Raw genomic sequence first — 23,323 nt, 5'->3', positions numbered from 1 at the left:
CTTCTTTCATGTTCTTCTTCTCCGAAAATCATTCTTTTACACCCAAATTCTCTCATTCCTTCATCTTCTGTGTGTGTAATTGTCGTTGAAAGCTAAACTTGAAGTATATATACATTTTGGTTCTTTGAAACGTGAAGAAGGAGCTGGAAGCGATTGACGGCCGTTAACAAAGCTTCAAAATTCTAATTCAAAAATGTGGTTACCGCAAACGAGCTTCGTTTGGAGTGAGTGATACCTCAAAAAAATCGGAACATCGAGGAGAATTCATAACTGAAATTTGAATCAATTTCGTTGAGCTTTGACATGATTTTGGATCGATTTTATAACAACTCTCAAGGTTGAAGAAGATGATTGTTCAAATTTTGGATTACTGCAATCGAGCTCTATTTCACATGAGTCATATCTCAAAAGAACTGGAACGTGGAGGGGAGCTCATAACTAAAATTTGAAGCAGTTCGGTTAAGATTTGACATGGTTTCGGATCAAATTACAACAATTGTTCGTTTAAAAGAAAGAAGACGACAAAAATAGTCTAGCAAAATCTTTACTCAGGTCTATAAGTGCCAATGCATAAGCTTAGTAGGAACTATAGGACGCTAATAAACCTAATAAAGATTATGCTAGACTATTTCTAGCAGTGTCATCTTCTTCCTTTTGGATGAATAACTGCTGTAATTTGATCTGAAACCATGTCAAATCTTATATATATAATGCATATAGACAGCAGTTGTTATATGGAATGTAGCAGCTGCCAATGTCTCAAAAAAATCGGAACATTGAGAAGAATTCATATCTGAAATTTGGAGCAATTTCGTTGAGATTTGACATGAATTTGGATCGATTTTTTAGCAACTCTTAAGGTTGAAGAAGATGATTGTTCAAATTTTGGATTACCGCAATCGAGCTCTATTTCACATGAGTGATATCTCAAAAGAAACGGAACGTGAAGGGGAGCTCATACATGAAATTTGAAGCAGTTTGGTTAAGATTTGATATGGTTTCAGATCAAATTATAGCAGTTTTTTGTTCAAAAGGAAGAAGGCGACATTGCCAGAAATAGTCTAGCAGAATCTTTACTCGGGTCTATAATAGCTGATCTTTGAAACTTAGTAAAAACTATAGGATGCTAGCAAACCTACTAAAGATTCTGCTAGACTATTTCCTGCAGTGTCGTCTTCTTCCTTTTGGACGAAAAACTGCTATAATTTGATCCGAAACCATGTCAAATCTTATACTATATATAATGCATATATACAACAGTTGTCATATGGAATGTAGCAATTTAAGTTTCCTATAGTTTCTACTAAGCTTCTGCATTGGCTATATATATATATATATATATATATATATATATATATATAATGAGAACTGAAAAGGGTCACATTTTAGCCACTAAGTAGCGATTACGATTTTTATAAGCAACCTACGGTTTAGATGAAATTATCTTGAAAATTGATGAATTAATTCTTGAAACTTATCATTGTTGGCATTTAAATGAATATTTAACAAAATAATAACGTCATTATTGATATAAATACTAATATCATTGAAATAATACAAGACATTCGCTATTAGTCTAAACATCACAAGTTGGTCGCATAATTATTTCACCTATTGCAATAAAGACAAGAACATTTTACATTGATCGCATGTAATTATGCCATCAATTTCAATATAGATCATATGTAGTATAGTAACCATTTGCAACATAGCTAAAAAAAAATGTGATGTTCACATATAGTTATGTCACCAATTTCAAATTGTTACATGTAACTATGATCATCATAACTTTTTCTTCAACACATTATTAACATTACTCATTAATTATCATTATTTTAGATTATTATAGTGTCGTTTCACTAATTTCATGATGATAACATATTGTTTGATTAGTATCAAATATAAGTTTTATTATCTAAAATTAGTTCGCTTCTTATTTAAAAAAAATCTTTTTTGGTTGCAAAAGATGAAATAATACAAGTCGTTCGCTATTAATCTAAACATTATAAGTTCGTCGCATAATTATTTCACTTATTGCAATAAAGACAAGAACATTTCACATTGATCACGTGTAATTATGTCATCAATTTCGATATGGATCATATGTAGTATAGTAACCATTTGCAACATGGCTAAAAAAATATGTGATGTTCACATATAGTTATGCCACCAATTCCAAGTTGTTACATATAGCTATAATCATCATAACTTTTTCCTCAACACATTATTAACATTACTCATTAATTATCATTATTTTAAATTATTTTAGTGTTATTTCACTAATTTCATGGTGATAACATATTGTTTAGTTACAAATATAAGTTTTATAATCTAAAATTAGTTCACTTCTTATTAAAAAAAAAAAAACTTTTTGGTTACAAAAGCAAGCGTTAGGTTGTAGATTCTAATAACATGTAGCTGGCTTATTAGCAGAGTATGCAAGTGTGGTGACATAGCTCTTTTGAGGACCCCATTCTGCTATAATAGTTCAATGGTCTATGCATAGACGTTGTCTCGTCTATAATAGAAGTTATAAATTTGAAGTGTTCATTTTCAACCTCAAGTTCAAATCTGAAATGTTCATCTTTTATCTCAAGCTCAAATATGAAATTTTATGCAAAACCACCTTTAATTTTTCTCCAAATTCTCTTAAATTTGAGATTTAGACTCCTCAAAAGATCCCCAACAAAACCCAATAACACCCACTTGAAATAAATCACTCCATAAAATCAATTTTTCAAGTTTGAAGCTCAAGCTTCAACAATGGCTATCCTCAAGCTCAAATATGAAATTTAATCCAAAACCACCTTAAATCTTCTTGAAAATCTCTAAAATTTGAGAATTAAACTCATCAAAAGATCCCCAATAAAATCCAACAACACCCACTTGAAATGAAGCACTATTTCGAAAACTCATTTTTTCAAGCTTGAAGCTCACAGCTCCAACAATGGCTGTCAATGGAGTATATTTCAGATGTAGGAGGAAAAAAAACGTGAAAATGAATAGAGAGAGGGGAATATAATTTTATATTTTTTTTTATAAGGTAAAAGGTATATTTTTAGATTTTTATTTTGTTTTATTTTATTATTTCTTACTTTTGATCAAAAGGGTATTTTTAAAACTTGGGGGCTAGTTTGAAAATTTGGAATAGTTTTTATTTTACTATTTTATTATTTTTTATTTTTTAAATCCTAGGATGAGCATTTATTTTTTAAAACTTGGAGGCTTATTTGACGCCCCAATAACTTGTCTCCAATTAATTAGCCTTAATCCTAAATGAGGTTCTATCATCTAATAATTAAAACTTGGGGTCCAGATTCCTAAAAAAAATTTGCTATGGGCCCTGTCACCACACTTCCCCGAGCTAGTTGAAGGCTGAAGCTAACTAGTCATAGCATGGTCAGTTGTATCTGCAACGAAAAATGAAAGTAGGACCTCACGTGCTATGTTCACCAATATAATACCATGTAATTAAGTCTCATGGACTACACCCTAAAAAGGTGGAGCAAGACTTACCGAGGAAAAATCAAGATATGCGTGTCCAGATGTAATTATGTAAATAACTTAAAGCCTGAAAACTAATTCTGAACTGAAAGCTGAAAACTGTAAGCTAGTGAAGGTGTTCTGCCTAAATAGTAGACATAGGAAGAAACTGAAAATTAAAAGGAGAATTAATCTGAAAAATTTATTTTGCTGAAAAAGTATTTATGCATAATGGTCAAGTTCGCGAAACTGTCATTACACATGGGGGAGTGTTAATCTAGTAACTGAATCTAAACTGAGTAAAGCTTAACAAGAAATTGCACATAGCAAGTAGCGATACACACAATCATATATTTTTCTGAAATTGGGCCTGGTCACGCACAAGTCAAATAAGCAACATATGTCACATATATTACTGTTATTTTCTTGTTTTAAGTCTTTATTGAGTAAAATGTATTGAACTCAGCATTCGCTTGCTCCCACAAGCACTTTGTCAGAAAAGTCCCCTTTTAAACACACCGTAGAAAGCATAGGGAGCATGAATTTTACTAAAATTCCCTTTTAGTTATAAGAAAGCCAATCTTCAATTCTTCTTGTCAAGCTTTACGAAGTTTTCATAACTCACAATCTACCAGCGATATTCATACAATTAATCCATGCTAGTTGGTTCAACTCTTCTCATCACTTGCACTAAACATGGATCATTGCCAATTCAAACATTATCCTCCAAGTTGGTTCTTTTATTTAGATTAGGCTTTTGATTTCAATACTAGTTCCTAGCCATTCCTTTACAATATTAGAACAAAAGAAGCCACCCTTTAAATCGCCCATAATTAGATCCACTTCGATCCTTTCAAATCTTAAGTATTTTCGCTATTCAGTGCTTCTTTGAAAAATTTCAATCCTTTTTATCAAATCCATGCCTTTGCATTTTCATAATACTCTTAAGTGCAGGGAGTTAACGAATATATCAAAGTATTGAAACTTACCGCTTACAACGATTTTTCAAACCCTAATCCCTTAGGTTATTGCTTCAACTAAGTCTCGAACCGAATCGTAAGTTCCTTAATATGTCTCTAACTCGTCATTATCTTCAAATAAGTTCCAAACTTTCGGCTACGCACTATTTATATTGATCCAACTTGGTTATGAGCATTACGAGGCATTACGTTAGTGTCAGAGAAATGATGTGGCATGTTACATCACCCACTTGGAAGTTTTCAAATGATCATCCAACTTATGAAATTTCGCAAAGATATCATTTGTTTCTTAAATAAACTCTGTGTCAAGTCAATATTATTGAGCACTTGATAAATACTTTCTTTATTGAACACTTGATAAATACTTTCTTTCGCCCAAATAATGTTTCAATTTGTTCCACCGAGTAAAATATTTTTTCATTTGCCGGATTCAAAATTGTTTATTCAATTAATAAAACTTTCACCAAGTAAAAGATATGTTGATTTAAGGAACAAAACAGGGTAGAAAAATTAGGGTAATTAAAAGAACTTTTTACTCGATAAATTTTGTCTTTCACCAAATGTCTAGGGCCAAAAAACTTAGTACAAAATACTAGGGGGGACTTCTTTGCATTTTCACTTTTTAGGGGCGACTTCTTTGCATTTTCAATTTTTAGTTTCAAAAAATGGGACATAATTCATCAAATAATCAACTTATAATAAATGCAAAGGCCCTGCTGACTGCTGACCAGAAAGAATAGGAAATATTCCAGGTTGACGTTAAATTTTGGCACATCTTATAATAAAAGGAAAGAGACATCTAATGTTCCATTTTTCCTGTCATATTGGCTTAGTTTTTCTCGTCAAAATGAAGGCTCGTGCATTAATGTGGACATGAAAGGATTTGATCTATCACTTTCTATTATTACTGGATGAAGAAAACATGATTCCCTCGAGCTTTTGACCTCAAACTCAATTTCAAATCCAGCTACTTAAATAAATATACTCTTTAGGAAATTAAAAGATGAAATTGAAGGCTTTTTGTATTCCACCATTTTGTCACACATTCCACCTTAATTTTTCTAAATTTTCAATTAATGAAATATGATTATAATTTGAGATTTTAAATTAAAATAATATGTAATTTTATTATCTTGTACAATATAAGCAAATTGAAAAGAAAAATGAGTTTTACCTTTTATGTTTATATATAACAACTAAATAAGATTTAAATGTCAAATGTCATTATAGGTGTATAACAACCAATTACTATCAAAGATAACAAAAAATCTGAACAAACGAGTCCATTCTAAAGAAATTTAACTGTACTTTTAATGAACTAATCCAAAAAATGCATGATGATATCGTCATGGCAAACTTCACAGATAGTTAATTTCTTCTAAGCTGTTGGTCATTAACTTGAGCAATCAGTCAAAGCTGTGGACTTATAATACGATATGTTAGTCCATAATGACTGTTGATCTTTATAACCGGGAAAGACTTGAAGAAAGTTTATCAACAAGGGAGACTTGCAAACCTCTCTTTGAAAATATTTAAATTTACGTGTTTAATCAAATATCGTTATATAAAATTGAGATGAATAATTAAATCATGCCTATTTTAAACCATATCTTTTTATATGTCCGTCCCTTCAATCTGAGCATGATAAAAGAGAAAAATAAACACTTTAATAGTATATAGCAAATGTTGATTTAATCCTTGTGCTAATTGTCATCCATCGAATTAATTTGTTCTTAATTGAACTTTTGTAGTTTTCGTTCTCAACTTGTTCATCACTACATGTTAAGGCAATCCAATTTTGTGATGACCCATTTTTAGCCAACTTCACATGTATCATTTCAAACTGATTGTAAAAGGTACAATCAGATTAACAAGCAATAAATTTTGTGTAATTAGGATCAAAATATTTAATTATGTATGTCATATGTAAGCTAATGAAGTAAATTTTGGACAAAGATAAATAAGACAACAAAGAAGATATATAAAAATTAAAGAGACATAGTAATTCAACATGATTTGATCAAAAAACCTATATATGAACAATTCACTGGTAAAAAGAGAGTATAAAAATATCGAGAGAAATATCTTTCCTTAAACAAGACTCTCGAATACTAAAGGACTAGTTGTAGATATTGTGTGTTAAGTGACAACTAAGAGGAATGATCCTCAATTTATATAAGTGCAAAAAATATCTTTTCTCAAAAGCTTTTGATGTTAAATGTTTTTCACTTCCTTCAAGTAAAAGAAAATTTTAAATATATGATAAGAAAAACAAGAGAAACATCTAAGACGTTACGCCCTCCTTAATTAGAGCAATGATTCAAGTACTTTTATGCATTTAAAGTTATCAGTTATTTAATTAAAGCAACTCTTTGGAGGGTCAATTAGCTGATGATAGATCAAGATAATTGTATACAATAATTCCTCGGAATTATCATAAGAGTCATCATGTCCAATTTTATAAATATTATATTGTACTATATGCAGATTGACCAATGAGAATTATATTTTACTCAGATTTAGAAAGTTCCTTTCATTTTGATTAAACTTAGAGGGCAATGACGCCACATGATGTCAGTTGTTATTGCTAATTAAAATCCGTTTAAATTTTGGCAACATTTTCTTTGCATGCCATGCACAAGATACAAGTTCCCTTGATTTCTTCATACATTCAAACATGTGTTCTCATTTTCTTGGGAGTTCTCTTGTCTGTTTCCCACTTTCTTATTTTCTTGGAAATTTTTTCCCAATATTATTTACAAATAAAATAACCAGATTTCAACTTATTCAAGATGTTGATACGAAAGCGTAGAAATTCAAAACACCTTGGCTATTATATATGTCGATCGGGTACTTATTACTTACCACCATGACTATTCCACTGTACGTGCAGAATATGCTATATATACATTTTCATAGTATAGATATCTTATAATTTTGTCTATTATAATTTAGACAAATGAGAAGAAATTATCTAGTATTTTTGTTTTTATTAAGACTTTTTAAACCCATTTGCTTAACCATTGTGCCACGAAAACTTAGATAAGTGAAAAAAAAAATCATTAAAATTATTTACCATTTTTATAAAGTTAACAATTAAAGTAAACTATAATTTAAACAAATGAGAAGAAATTACTTAGTATGCTTTATTTTTATTGAGACTTTTTGAACCCATGACTCCAAAATTTGCTTAAACATTGTGCCATAAAAACTTAGACAACTCAAAAGAAATCACTAAAATTATTTACCATTTTTATAGTCACCAAATTAAAATAACATTCAACGTAGACACTTTTCCATAATTATCTTACCCCATTCCATATTGTACCTTTTTCAGATAGCCATTTCATTTGACATATTGGTCAAAGCACATGTTCAAACTTTACCAAATTGATTATGATGGTTGCCACTTAACAGTCGACAGTTATCTGCTAGATTCTTTGACAATATATTCGAAAAAACAATTAAGTTATTTTATGATCTCCGAATCCATTAACAATTCTATGTACGAACCAACAGTTTGACCAAAAAAAAAAAAAAAAAAAAAACCAACAGGTTTTGAGAACCAGTTCATTTGGTAATTAAGCTCATGTTACTATTGCACGTGCTATACATGCACACCAAACTCCATACTATATAACTTTTGATATCTAAATTGAAGAAAGTAATTTCATACTACAGTATATGTAGAGAAAATATGGGCAATAGAGATAAATGAACCTTAGCAGAAACTTATTATACTAGAAATAGTAGCAAATTTCAAAATGAACGTTAGAAGACCCTGACATCATTTAAGTCGAATAATTTGTCTTTGCTAGTAGTATAAATTTTCTTACATAATCTAAATTTTCTATATTGTGAAAGATTAAAGTTATAATACATTATATGTACTTTTCATATATATTTTACTTCAAACAAAAATAAAGCATTGATGTTCCAATTCGTACCAAATAACCCCACATGAAGGGTGTGTTTAGTATGAAGGAAATGCTTTCCACGGAAACTCTTACTTATTTTCTAGTGTTTAGTACATAAAAAAAAAAAAAATCTCTCAACAGTGTTTATATTTAATTTAGGAAAATAAATGAGGTGGGGTGTAGGTGTTTGGAAATTGGGAGTGGCCGGGGTCAAATGGTCAAAGGATAGGGGTTGGCGGCGTGGGGGTACAGGGGGGCACAATGTGCTTGGAAGGCTACTTATAGAACTTGTTTTTCCTACTCTCATTGGAGAAGTCATTTTCCTCATTTTTAAGAAATTTGTTATCCTAGAGAAATATTTTGACCAATCAAACATTAGAAATTTGAAAAACATACCAAACACACCCGAAGAGTGAAAATTTTATGGCCTAACCCGTTATATCGATTTCCTTTCTTATACTAGTGATCGTAACTTGGCGAAAGACTTGCAAATGTAATTCTCTAGAGAAAAATAACTGCTAGTAGGCAATAGGTGTAACACCATATGCAAATAAAAATAACTAAATGTCATGTACTTATTGGGTTAATAAAAAAACTGCATATAGGCAAGGTTTTTTCGTTCGTTTGTCTGCAGTTTGATCTCCTATTATTTCAGTTTAGCTTAACAGATCTTGAGATTCCCAACATTTTTTTGCGCGGATTGCCCTTCTTTTGGAGTGGTCTTTAATTTTTGCCCCTCAAATTGATGGTCTTTAATATTTATCCTTCGCTTAATACCTCAAGGTCCTGGGTCCGAACCCAGGCTCAGTTAAAAAAAAAAAAAAAAAAAATCGCAAGTCCAACTTATGCCTTAAGGCAAACTTTTACCCAAAATTAGGCCTTAAGGTAGAGGTTTGCAAAATTCCAACAAAGTTTTTTTTTTTTTGGCCCTTAAGGAAGAGTTTGAAATCCAACTTATGCATTGCGAATTTCAACTTATGTCTTGCGAAATTTTTTAAATTTTTTACTGAGCGAGGGTTCGAACCCGGAACCAAGGGGCTTTTAGCCAATGATAAAAATTAAAGACCACCAATTTGAGGGCCAAAAATTAAAGACCACCCCCAGCGAAGGACAATCCTGCAAATTGCCCGACTCCAAACCCTCCAAAAATTCCATGGATCAGGAGTAAAAATCTCATTTTCCAATGAATTGCAATATCAAAGCCATATTTTCAATATATTGGGCCATGGGCTATCTGGTTCCTCCGAATTTGTAGAAACAAAACCAGACAATTGCTCGTAGTATCACTATTTAAAACATACTCAGTTTTTGAAGACATTTGGATAGGAAGTTAGGCTCTACTAGATAAGGTAAAATAGCGCTAACTAACCACTTTTTGACTCTATCTTTAAAAAATAGCCATTGTCATAAAGTTTCAAATTTAATAGGTGGGCTAAGAAGTGGCTATCCGTGAATTTTGTTTGAATAAAAACTTCATTCAACCTTCATGCATGATAGAGCCCAATTTCATACCTGATGGTCTAAATTTCGAAACTTCAGACCCTTCAGCTTCAGATCCTAGAGGCAACTAAACTATAATAACTTTATAAATATCAGGTATTCTTTAAATAGGGGTCCTAAAAGCACCTATTTGCGCACAACTTCATGCATGATAGAGCCCAATTTCATACCTGATGGTCTAAATTTCAAAACTTCAGATCCTAGAAGCAACTAAACCATAATAACTTTATAAATATCAAGTATTCTTTAAATTGGGGTCCTAAAAGCGCCTATTTGCGCACTTTGTCCTCCAAATTTTTGTTCTAGTTCTCACAAGCAAACATGCCAACAGAAAGAAGAAAAAAAAAATCATCAAGAAAGCAAATGCAAACCAAAATGACCTAATAAATTTACATTACATTATTTTACTTTACTACCTATACCTATATAGAAGTGGCGGTTGAACTCTTTGTTTAACCTTGGTCAATGGCATAATAGGATTTCTCCTTAGAGTTCATCATCAACCTGTACATCTAAGCTCTTGTCATTGTACTTTCTTTTAATAGTCATAAAAAACAAAATCTTTATCATAATTACCACACCTGTCCTTCGAATTAACCAACCGCTACAAGGGTATTTCAGACATTTAGTATTTTTTGTGTGCTGCAGCCTTTTGTACCTCATGCATAAGAGGTAGAACACTTTGATTTAATTGGCTTAAAGAAGCTCGATTTTCTTCACAATTTCTCTTCGGCCTTGTGTTAAAGTTCTTTGGAGTCTGGGCCAGAACTCAGTTAGCCGCAATTTACAAAAGATGGGTACTACAAAACATGGAGTCCGCACAATTATTTAGTTGGAATAATTACTTGGCATAGCTACTTGTAAGAGTAATTATTGATAATAACTATCTTTTAATTTATTTATATTTAATAGTTACAGTGATTTTGTAAATTACCATTCATAGCTATACCAAAATACATCAATCTTACGTTTGAGTGGTTGTTGGGTGTATTTCGACTGCCACCTGATGGTTTGAACAGTAACTACATTACTTTTCTCACATTTTTTTCCTAGAAACATTGTCAAATACACGTGAATAGATAAAAGGTAGCTACGAATGGTAAGAAGGGATAATAAAGTAGTTATTTATGTAAGTTTACCTATTTAGTTCTCCTCATTGAAGTCTTGATTTTGGAAGGAGGCTACTTGTGTCGAATTACCCGAGAAAGAAATAATTTTATTGGCTAGAAAAAATATTTACCGTAGCTTCTTTGTAAACTTTTTTTGTTGTTTGACTATTTAATCCCTCTTCATGGGAGTGTTTAGAGCTCATCTTAACTTTATTTATAGGGAATATTGTAATTATGTGGCTAATATCACGGTGTACATTGCAGTGATTAATATTTCAATGGAACAATTGGAGGCATCTTTTTGTTATTTGTGTTTACTCGATTTTGTTGGGTTAGTTTTTACGAAACTCCACGACTGAAATTGATCACTGGATTGAATTTTGCAATTCGAAAGGAGGTTAAATTATTTGAATTGAACCTAGCAACTAGCTGGGGACTTGATGTTGGATGAAGCACAAGGAATTTTTTTTATTTGTACAATTATCATCACTGTTCCCAAGAATTTATTATGGAGTTTCATATACGTATCATAAAGTAAAATAATGATAAAGTTTTTAAAAAGATATCATGAATTGAATAATGATAATTTATATAAGTTTGAACTCAAGGATAACATCAATTGAAACCCCATGATTGTGTCCTACAATTCGAATAAGCCTTACATAAATATTTTTTGATAAATGAAACTTTTAGATTGTGTCCTAGAGTTCAAAATTATACATTTGAAACTCCACAATACTTTTTTCTAGAGTTTGAGTCATGTCGGTATTTTTGGAGCCCTTATATTTCAAGTTGCATAATTTATTTATTTTTAGATTTTTCGTGTTTTAATCTAGGAATATGATTGTTCAAATGATAGTCCGTATTAAAAAATGGCTAAAACTTAACTAATTGTCACAACTAAAGGTTGATTAACGGTTCACAAAGTGACTATTTGCCCATGTCTCGCATGTTATTGGGCAACACGGGCTATCCTAACTAGTGATATTTAGAAGGTGCAGTTTTAGATATTTTAGATTCTAGCCAACAAGTTCAAAAGTAGAAGAGGCTTTTGTGTTTCACAACACATTACAAGTCCCATTATATAACAAAATCCTTCATAACAAAACCTCTAATTCTTGCCTTAACATAAAACTTAATTCCCATCTTTAGAAGCTTTCAAGTAGAGATTCTCACCTCCATCACCACCATGTCCACTCGAGCCCCCGCCCCGTCCTTGATCAGACATAGAACTCCCAATTTCCTGCTTGTTTCCACTGCCTAATCCTCTGCCAAAGTCAGGGAAGCCACCACCAACACCGAGTGCAGTGTTAGCATTATCAGTGTTTTCGCTTTGCAGCATGTGAAGTCCACTGCTTCCTCCACCGGAGCTGCCCATCCCGAGTTGCTGGCTATGATAGGCACCTTGCTGTTGTTGCAATGTTGATAATGGCTGTTGTTGTCCATAGAGCATTGAGGAGGATCTTGCTGCAGCCATAAGTGATTGCGTTGTTAGTTGCTGGGCTTGTTGCTGATTCAGGTAATGTGCCCCTGCCTGCATCATCCCACCTGAAGCTAACTGCAAGGAATCAAACATCAATTCATCATATTTACACTACAAAAAAAACTTGAATTAGCTACGAATTTGGTCGCTAATCCATCGCTAAATTTGTTCGTAGCTAACAAAATTTTTTGATAATCCATTGCTAGTTTGTTGCTAAACAGGATTAGCAACAGATTTTGTTGTTTAGCAACAGAATTTGTCCGTCGCTAAATCCTGTATTTAGTAGTGTTACGATTGCAACTAATGACTTTTCAAATATGCTAGGGATATTCAAGAGTCACAGGAAACAAACTTCTATAGACTGACAATGTGAAAGTCTTTCTCTCTATCAGTACATCTAATCACTCATAATACATTGAAATAGTAACCTGAAAAACAAGGCAAGTAACCTTATGTTACTTGCACTGATAGTGTAAAAATTTCAGTACACTGGTGATCCACTATGTTACTTGGACCTTAGCAAAATGTTGTCACACTCGTGTGGGGTCCTCCAAAAATATATAGGTTTTCGAGGATCCGACTTACACCTGACGGTTTTATTTGAGTAGTCCAAGCAACATAACTGGTGGATATAGGTTAAGTCCGTTTAAAAAGGGTAGAAAATTGAAATCCCAAGATATGTTATCTTACCTGAGATTGCATGGTAGGAGGCTGGGGCTGTGAATCAGCAATAGCTGCAAGGTACATAAGATTTCTCTGAAGTTTAGCTTGGGACCTGCCACAGCAAGAAGAGTTAGCACAAGTGTTAAATTTAAATAGCCCTGTAATATACTCCCTCCGGTCCTTTTTACTTTTTATGTTTGCCTTTTGTACGCTCATTAAAAAACATTAACTAAAAGGATAACATTAATCTCTCTCCACATTTATTAGAGTAAGGATAAAGGTTGAAAAAAATCATTAGTTCTATCTTGATTTTCTAAAATGACAAGTAATGACGACAAAAATAAAACGGAGGCCAGGCCACCACTTTATATTCTATGTTCAAGTTTCAAGAATGTCTCCATAATAAAATCTGCCACAGCAAGAAGAGTTAGCACAAGTGAACTTTAAAGAGCACTTCAATATAAAATCTTTTCCAGGCCACCACTCTATATTCTATGTTCAAATCTCAAGAATGTCACCATAGTGTTGAATTGATGAAAACAATAGATGAATTTCAAATCAGGTGAAAAATATGTTAAGAGCAAGAGTATTGATCCCTAGATTGAAGTGCATTTGGAATGTGTTAGCCTGTAACTAGAGATATAAAATTAAAGGGATATCATTTAAATAAGATGAACTGAACTTACTCTGCACATTCACTTAGTTTGCCAGAGTTCTGGCTCTCAACAATCTTCAGAATTAGTGATTTGTTCTCATCCAGGAACTGAAACAGAAAAGAACAAAAGGCCAGCTATTATGTCCATATCATTAGGAACTTTATGCATTACTATTACATTTAACAACTGAAAACTAGGGTCGGTGTTAAATATAATACATAAAGATCTTACAATATTTCCAAAGAGAAAATGAAGCTCATGAGACTGAAGTCGACAATTTTTACATTTAAAAAGTTCAAAAGTAACATTCAATCTTTAATGAACACTTCTGAGGACTGTGAAATAAGGCAATGAGTTGTTCTTGTTGAGAGAAAAATATGTACTCAACAAATTTTAGCACAAAAAATGTTGTCACCAATTGCAGCTATTGAAGGGAAAAAAAAGTCGACAACTGCAAATATTTTACAATAAAGAGCAACTTTCAGCAAAAACTTGGACCAATAAAAAACTTCATCTTCTTTGTCGCACTCATGCAAGACAAGTACCTAAGTTTTCTTCAACTTCTTTTGTCAAGCTGTGGATATATAGATAATAAAACTTAAAAGCAGAGAGAACATTGGGGGAAATTCATCTTTTGGGCAGCCAAAAAGGAGGAAAATATACAGTAAAAGCATATTTCTGAAGACATGAAAGGAGCAAAAGGAACACAAAAAACTGCCAATACATTATTTGCTAGTTTCTATTCAGGTAGCAGCCACTTTAGGAAGACATAGAAAATACTAGAAAGAGAGGAAAGCTAATATGCATAAAAAAGAAACTACTATTATAAGCAGCATAAAGTTTCAAGAAGAAAAGGCAATAGTATGATAAGCAGAGCCAAGAACCTAAAAGCAAGATCTTTCTTTTTGTATATGGCCACAATAAACCTTGACAAAAGATGCACTTTTAGCAGGACTTTATCAACCAAGAAAACAACTCTTTTAAACTAGAAGCCAAGAAGAAGCAACCAAAGTATAACAACCATCATTATTAAACCACTACTATTACAACTGCATACATACACAAAGCAGCCAGCCAGGCAGATAAATGGCAGATTTCTCAGAGGCACAGAGAGGATCAAGAAGAGATATGAAGGTAGAAAGAAGAAGACCTGTTGAATATGATCAGTAGTGACGTTGTTTGGATAATAGGCTGCCATCATGGGCTGCATCTGCATCAGGTGCTGCTGCTGCATATTTCTATTGAACTCCACCTTTTACACACACTAAAAACACACACTAAAACACTCACACACTACTCTTTGATGTCTTGTTCCTTTCTCTCTCTAAATGTATATATACATCAACAAGTGTTAAACTGAAAAAACGTTTGATTAGTGACACTGGAAAATTGATGGGGACAAGAGACAGTAGGCTAGGAGAAAAAAGCAGATACTCACTGTACTGTGTGTCTCCTTATTGACAGAGAGAGAGAATCTAAATTCTGGGTAAGCAACCATTAATAACCTTCCTGGGAGTAAAGGTTTTTACCTGCTTTGGGCTTTGAACCTTTCTTCTTTTTAACCTTATCATCAACTCATTAATTTTATTGGACAAAGATTGGATCCTGAAACAGTAAAAATGTGAAAGTCGCGATCAATACTCCCCCTGAAGGCTTAAAAGACAGTCAAAACTCGATGCTCATTCTCCCGCCTGGTTCCTAAGCTAGTACGAAAATACTTTTAACATGTAATATTATTCGTTTTGAGATAAACCTTGCATGATTTTCTCATAAAATATTACTGTATCCTTAAAAGTATCCGTATAATTTATTTCTCTTTCTTTTCAGTTACTAATGTAAGACTTGTTTGCACAACTAACAATTTCTCTTTCAACCTAACTTCTACATGACACATCACAAACTTAGTTCTATATTATCCATCACTTAGTTCTATATTATCCATCACCTTATTAGCTTATCTAGAGATTAAGTTTGTGTTTACTCACAGCATTTTTTATTTGTGACCACCAACGTCCACTAACTTCTTTTAGCGTATGAATCTCCAAAGCTAAAGATAATGTAATAAACCGGCTCATAGATTGGCAAAGGCAATAAGTCTGGCCTCACGCCATCATTTCGTCATTTCCATATTCGTCTAACTAAACCATTTTATTCTTAACGAGTTGTGATATTACCCGTTTTAGATTATGTTCACACTATTTTCTCAGAAAGCCTTATGTCATTACGAGTATTTGTACAACTCTTCTTTTATTCAACTGTTATTCAGCTGCTGATGTGTGACTTTGTTCGTGTACGAGCTAAAATCTATATTGCTCATCACCTTTATGAACTTATCTCGAGATTAAATGTATGTCACCTACAACACGCTAGTAGTTATGGACAAAGTCCAAAGTCCATTGACTTCCGCTAGCTTTTTGTTGTGTATGCATCTTCAAAGCTACGGGTAAAGGTAGTAAGGGCCTCGTAGATAGGCAAAAGCACAAGCCAAGTCCCACGTCATAACTGTGTCATCTCCATACTTGTCTTTCGGAATCATTGTCTCCAATACTAGTTGTTGGGTACACTAGCTCAAAGATACTCTTCACGGTGTGATATTATCCGTTCTGGATCAAACATGCACGATTTCCCCCAAAAAGTCACACCATTAGAAGTGTTTCTACATCCAATATGTAGCTTCTTTTTCATCTCTACTATTAATAAAATATGAGACTTTATTCAAACGCCCAACAGTCACAATATTGGTCCAAGACATCTCTCTCTTTTTTTTTTATATTTAACCTGCATTCAAATTTTCCATCAAATTTTATATATGCGGTAAGCAAACCTGTATGTATCATTATAATTATGGCTTCAATTTAATCCCTAACTTTCAACATTGAGCATAATTTTATGTGTAAAAATCTACTAAAATTACAATTAATAGTAGATATGAACCCATAACTTTAAAAATATAATAGGTTCAATGCTAATGATCTTAAAATTGAACCCACAAAATTTAAATCCTGAATCCGCATATGCATATCAAGTAATTTTGGTAATCAAAGTTGAGTCAGATGAGAAGATACTCTCTTTGTTTCATTTTGTGTGACATTATTTCTTTATTATTCGTGAAAAAAGAATAATACATTTCTATATTTTGAAATAATTTAATTCTATCTTCCCATTAAAAAAAGAACAGAAAAAGCTCAAATATGCGATCGAACTATCGAAAATAGCTCATTTATACCAGTTTGACTTCAATGCCATCAAACTATCGAAAATGATCTTAAATTGAACGCACAAAATTTAAATCCTTGTTACCAAAATGATTCATCCATGCCATTTTTCATTGACGCTGGTTTTATAATACCATATATGAATCGTTGGTAATCAGCCACGAGTCAGAGACGTGTTCGAAGAACTCTCTTTGTTCAAACCTTATATTTGCTTTAAGAAATTTGTGTAATATTATTTCTTTATTTAGAACCTAGTAACTTAAAGATTTGAATTCGGAATCCACAAACCTCAAATTCTAGCTACGCCTATGATTAGAGGTCTACGTCGTTTAATTAAACCAGCCCAATTTTAAATCCCAAATTAATTAAAAAAAATACGATTCATTCACTCGACCCACCCACAACCATAATCTAGTTGGAGGTCACGTATCATATAACTATCGAAAATGAGCTCATTTATACCACTCATTTCAATAGTTTGGCTCATAAATGAGCCATTTTCTAGTTCGAAAATGGCTTTTCGTATAAATAATGTAGTATGTACTATTTTGACGAATATGGTATAATATTTTAAGTTTGACCGATTTTTTTAATAAGTCTTTGTTGTGTATTCTTATTTTAAATGCAAAAAAGGCTCAAATATGCAATCGAACTATCGGAAATGACTCATTTATGCCACTCAGCAATAATTTGGCTCATTTATGTCATCGCCGTTACCAAAATGACTCATCCATGCCATTTTTTCATTAAATCCGATTTTACAATACCAGATATGATACGTGACCTCCAACTAGATGGTTGTGGGTAGGTTGGGTGTATGGGCCGGATTTTATATTAATTTGGGATTTAAAATTGGGCTGATTTGATTAAGCTTTTTGTTCAAACCTGTCATATATGCTATTAAAAATTTGTGTAATGAAAATGTATAAATTAGTAATATATAGCCAAACCTAAGAACTTAAAGATTTCCGAATTCGATCCATAAATCAACTATTGATGAGTGGCATAAATGACGCCTAGTTGATTAGAGCCTTTTCCGAAAAAATAATAATACATTTTATACTTGGAAGCAATTTAACTCTATGACCACATTAATGTTACTGCACGTCAAAATACTTTCAAAACTCTTATAGTTGCACAAATTTATGGCATATTTAGAAAACGACTTTTAAAAATATTACTCCCTTCGTCCCATTTGTATGAGGGTTGACCTATTTGGGGAGTTAAATAACTCTTTTTTTGACTATAATTTTCTCCAACTCTTTTCATATATTGTGAATTATTAATAATGCAGACTTATAGTATTTTTTATGTAGTTTTCAAATATGTAAATTTTATTATAAAATACTCGAAGAATCTATATTTAAAATTAGAGTCAAATATATAAATTGAGACAAAGGGAGTAATTCTTTTTCAAAACCTTATATCAAGTCAAGCTATGTCAGCTGAATTGGAAGACAGAAACAATATGAGTCCGGCTTTAAATGGCATAAATTTGCCACAAAAAAACCAAAATGGTATGCCTTTTTTTTTTTCAAACCAAAATGGGTATTTAGTTGGATGTACTATTTTGTTCATACCGAATTATTTGGTCAATTTTTTTATTTTTTTTAATTTTGGTGCATTTTTTAATAAGTCTTTGTTGTAAATTTTTTTTTTTTTTTTAATTTCGTTTATACAAAAAACGAAAGTAAAAATAAAAATATTTTTAACTATTTCGTTGGACTACCATCGAAATAGGACAAATTTTTTTTTTTTTTTTAATTTCGTTTTTGTTAGCCAAATAAATAAATAAAAAAAATTTAATGCTATTCATTTACGCATTTCACGAAATGCAATCAAATTAAAAGAATATTACTATATTTTTTTCATTTTTGTATAAACGAAACAATTTTTTTAAAAATTTCTTTTTTTGATGTAAAAGAAAAAAAAACTTTGTTTAGTATACAAAAATGAAATGAAATGTATAATATTTTTATATTGATTGCATTTCGGAAATTTAAAAATTAAATTTTTTTTGATTAAACAAAAAGAAATTAAAAAATATTTTTATCCATGTTTTTTATATGAAAAATGAAATTAAAAAAAAAAAACAAAATTGTTGCAAAATGCCAACGGATGCAGTCAATTTTTTTTTTTTAATTTCGTTTTTCATATTAAAAACGTAAATAAAAAAAAAAAAAAAAAAAAAACAAAATTATTGCATTTCGTTGGACATTTCATAAATGCAACAATTTTGTTTTTTTTTAATTTTGGTTTTTAATATGAAAAAAGAAATTAAAAAAAAAAAAAATTGATGCATTTCGTTGGACATTTCACGAAATGACAATTTTTTATTTTTTTAATTTCGTTTTTCATATATTCGATGGATAAAAAAATTTTATATATTTTTATCCTTTTCGTTGGTAGTCCAAAAATAATAATACATTTTTTTTTTTTATTTCGTTTTGGAAGCAATTTAACTCTATAAAAAAAAAAAAATTTAATGTTTCTAAGCATTTCACGAAATGCAATCAAATTTCAAAATTACTATATTTATATTTCATTTTTTTGTATAAACTAAACAAAGTTTTTTTCTATTTACAAAAAAAGAAACTTAAAAAAAATATTATTTCGTTTATACAAAAATGTATGAGGGTTGACCATTTCGTGAGTTAAATAACTTAATTTTTTGACTTTAATTTTCTCCAACTTTTTTCAAAAAAAATTAAAAAAAAAAAAATATTTTTGTCCTAATTATTAATAATGGACTAAAAAATATAAATATTTTATCCTATTTCGTTTTCGAAATAGGCCAAAAATATTTTTATTTTTATTTTTTTATAAAATAAAAAAAAAAATTTAATGCCATTTCTTGTTTAAAATTGCACCAAAATTAAAAAAAAAAAAAAATATATAAATTGAGATGAAGGGAGTAATTCTTTTTCAAAACCTTATATCAAGTCAAGCTATGTCAGCTGAATTGGAAGAGAGAAACAATATCATTTATTAGTACTTTTTAATTTGTCTCTATGAAAATTCAATTGCCGCACCTATTTTATTAACGCTAGGTGATACACCTGGGCGAGGCAACGGTCCATGACATCTAAGCAGACGTAATCTTGATTTATAAATTTAATAAGGTGGATACGATTCTGTAGTTTAAGAAGATATGATCATATATAGACATGAAGAATAAAAAGAGGAATAAACAATTGAGGTGGTAACAGAAATTCATGCAGGACATACAGATTCACGTTTTTTAACCCGAGACTTTGGAGCCGTTTGGACATGGTTTCAAATAATCATGATTTGAAACCATGTAATTTGGATATCTTAAGTTGTATTTTACATAGGCATAAAAGCGCGGAAGTTGTGAAAATTATCAAACATTCCAATTCTTATACAATCTTACAAATGAGCGCGCACGTCATAGTTTATAACAAAATTAATACGCTACTAGAAGGCCTTTCTATAAAATACAACATCAATTGATCAAACTTTAGTTCAATAAAAAACGAAAATTTAACATGAATAGTAACGTAACTACTCTTTAATATATCCTCCCACATGGTAGACATAAATAAAGATTGGTAGAAGTTAATGAGGTTTGTAAATGATTGGTGGGAGTAATTGTTAAAAATATTTACCAACTTATGATTTTTTTTATAAAATATAAACTTATGGGTCAAGTTTTATATTTAAATTTTTTGAAATCATGGTTTGAAACCCCGAATCATGCCTTTTTGGATGATTTGGGTTTGAAACCGAGATGATAAATGCGTATCGTCTAAACGCGTAGTTTAAATCTCTGATTTCTAACTTATCCAATTGGCAACCTTGAAATGTCAATATTGTCAAATTAAAGTGAATTCTACTTTGTATGTGAATTGAAGACAATATATATTGACAAATGTGTGGCGAAAATCTACATGTAACATTATATCATGTGATGTTGGAAGGGTCACTTTTGGTTAGAACAGCTTTCAAAAACCAAAATATATATATATATATATATATATATATATATATATATATATATATATATATATATATATATATTCTCAAAATAAAAAATACAGACACCTCCATGTAATAATTTCATTTGTTCAGACCTTTTGTCGCATTTTATAGCAGTCGATTGTTATGCATTTATAACAAAAGTTGACTTGAAGACCTTATTTTTGTTATAGAAAAAAATACTACCTACAAACTCATTTTTCAACTGTTGATGTTTATAAAAAGAAAATAAAATAAAATTTCAAATAATGTTTATAGGTTACTATATTAATTAAAAAATTTAAAGAGTAATACAATATTAATAAGGAGATGAATGTGTGGAAAATGTCAGAATACCCAACTTCATTTTGAAATTTCTCATGTTCCAAGTTAACAAGAGTTTTCGACGGTCCAGAAATCTCATTGGGACTTATAAATTTTACTAAAGTTGTTTCTTCAATATTTAAATGGTTATCGTAAAGAAGAAATATATAGATATAAGAGTAAGGCCTCGTTTGTCCATAGATACCAAAAAAAAATTCACTTTTTTTTTTTGGAATTTTGGAGGTCGAGTTGGAGTTGTGTTTGGTTATAGTTTTTGAAATTGTAATTTTTGGTGAATGTAGTTATAAAAAAGTGAAAAAAGTGATTTTTTTTTTTTTTAAAAAACAAGTTTTTAAGTTTTTGGTATTCCGGAATACATCTTCAAGTTGTATTCAAAATTTTCATGGCCAAACACTGATTCCGGAAAAAAGTAAAAAAAAAATCCGAAACAAATTGAATAATTTTTATAGCCAAACGGGGGCTAAGACTGTTATAAAGATAATTTAACCAAAATTATATTGTTATAATAATGAATGCTGCTTTATTATATATTGAGAAGCAAGATATAATATAAAAAGTCTATTTCAAAGAAAATGCAGTACATGTCATAATAATTTTTTATAATAAAAAGTGCTAACTGTTATGAAAAGGTTTGAACATACTCCCTCTTAAAAAGATTGTCCTTTTTGACTTAGAATAAAATTTAAGAAATAAAGAAAAAATTTTAAAATGTGTGATTCAAAATAAGTCTTAAATATTTATGTGACTATAAATTATCTCATAAAGTTAAATTATTTCTAAATATAAAAAGAAGATAATCTTTTTGAAATAAATTAAAAAGAAAAGAAGGACAGTCTTTTTAAATAACGAAGGTAATATATTGATAAATTAGCTACTAACACAAAATAACTTTTTAAAGCTAAACTATCAATTCAGAAGACTACCTACAGCCTATAGGAAAGAAAAGGGGGGAAAAAAAGTGGGGAGGGAAAAGAAACGAATATAAATTACTACTCGCTCTGATTCAATTTATGTGAATCTATTTTCTTTTTAATTTGTGTCAAAATAAATGACCTCTTCCCTAATTTGAAAATAAATTCAATTTATGAAATGATTTCACAATGCGCTATAATATTTAAGATTTATTTGATGCTTGCAAACAAAAATCGCCCTTTCTTAAATGTAAATGATTCAAATGAGAGGGAGTATAAAGTACTCAATATTTAGTGGGTGGGACCTTTGGAGAAGTCAAACAGTCAGACAAGTAGCTATTGGTGCTGCAGGAGATTTGGTGTATGAGTAGGGGTATATTGTGTACTCTATCCGTTCTAATGTACGCGACGAAGTTGAATTAAAGTCGAAGTTCAACAAAATGAAATTTTTAAAAATTTATATTAATAAATAAGACATTTGAATTAGATCTAGCATTTTGAACGATTAAAATTATTTATTTTTTAATATCTAAATGTGCATAATGTATTTATTTAAATATAATAAATATACAATTTAAATAAAAAAGTAACTAAACATATGACGGTGGGGTAAGGGGAAGTGTGGTGTGGGAAATGGGTTGATGGGTTGGGTAGCGGGGGGGGGGGGGGGGGGGGGGGGGGGGGGGTGTGGTGTGGGAAATAGGTTGATAGGGGTGGGGGGTGGGGTAGTGTGGGGTGAGGGTTAGTAGTGGTGCGTGGAGTTTAGTAGTGGTGGGAGTGTGGTGTGGGGTGGGGGTTGGTGGTGGGGGTGGGGTGGAAATGTGGTGGGTTAGTCATACAAAAATATCTCTTAATGATATTAAGACTTTGTTCAAGATCTTAATGATTAATATTTATTGTGACTAAATAAGTGCTTAGATCTGAATACAAACAAATGCACTTATTGACAATGTCTAGGAGAAATTGGATCCCGTAATTAAGTACAAACAAATGAGGCCCTTGAATTCTTGTTGGACAGTTAAAAAATATTTTCTATGATTATCTTAGAATTTTTTAAGGGTTTTGTTGGGGTCTTTTTTTCCT

General features: G+C 31.0%; 1 protein-coding gene across 1 annotated transcript; it reads right to left on the bottom strand.

The window, feature by feature from the left end:
* Positions 1-11,985: 11,985 nt before the first annotated feature.
* On the bottom strand, positions 11,986-15,294 carry LOC132059274 (GRF1-interacting factor 1-like). The gene is made up of 4 exons (XM_059451849.1): positions 14,942-15,294; positions 13,822-13,898; positions 13,163-13,247; positions 11,986-12,547 (listed from the first exon to the last, which is right to left on the bottom strand). The coding sequence occupies exons 1-4, from the start codon at positions 15,023-15,025 to the stop codon at positions 12,125-12,127; spliced, it is 669 nt and encodes a 222-aa protein (XP_059307832.1). The 5' UTR covers positions 15,026-15,294; the 3' UTR covers positions 11,986-12,124.
* Positions 15,295-23,323: the final 8,029 nt, after the last annotated feature.

The sequence above is a fragment of the Lycium ferocissimum genome, chromosome 6, assembly GCF_029784015.1.
Source record: "Lycium ferocissimum isolate CSIRO_LF1 chromosome 6, AGI_CSIRO_Lferr_CH_V1, whole genome shotgun sequence".
NCBI lineage: Eukaryota > Viridiplantae > Streptophyta > Magnoliopsida > Solanales > Solanaceae > Lycium > Lycium ferocissimum.
Note: the sequence above shows the minus strand (reverse complement) of the source record. Positions and strands in the feature narration are given on the sequence as shown.

Coding starts and splice junctions, on each gene's coding strand:
- LOC132059274 (XM_059451849.1), bottom strand. CDS start 15,025: ATGCAGCAGCAGCACCTGATGCAGATGCAGCCCATGATGGCAGCCTAT. Junction 13,248..13,821: donor AAACTAAGTGAATGTGCAGA/GTAAGTTCAGTT, acceptor TTGCTGTGGCAG/GTCCCAAGCTAAACTTCAGA. Junction 12,548..13,162: donor CTCCTACCATGCAATCTCAG/GTAAGATAACAT, acceptor GATTCCTTGCAG/TTAGCTTCAGGTGGGATGAT.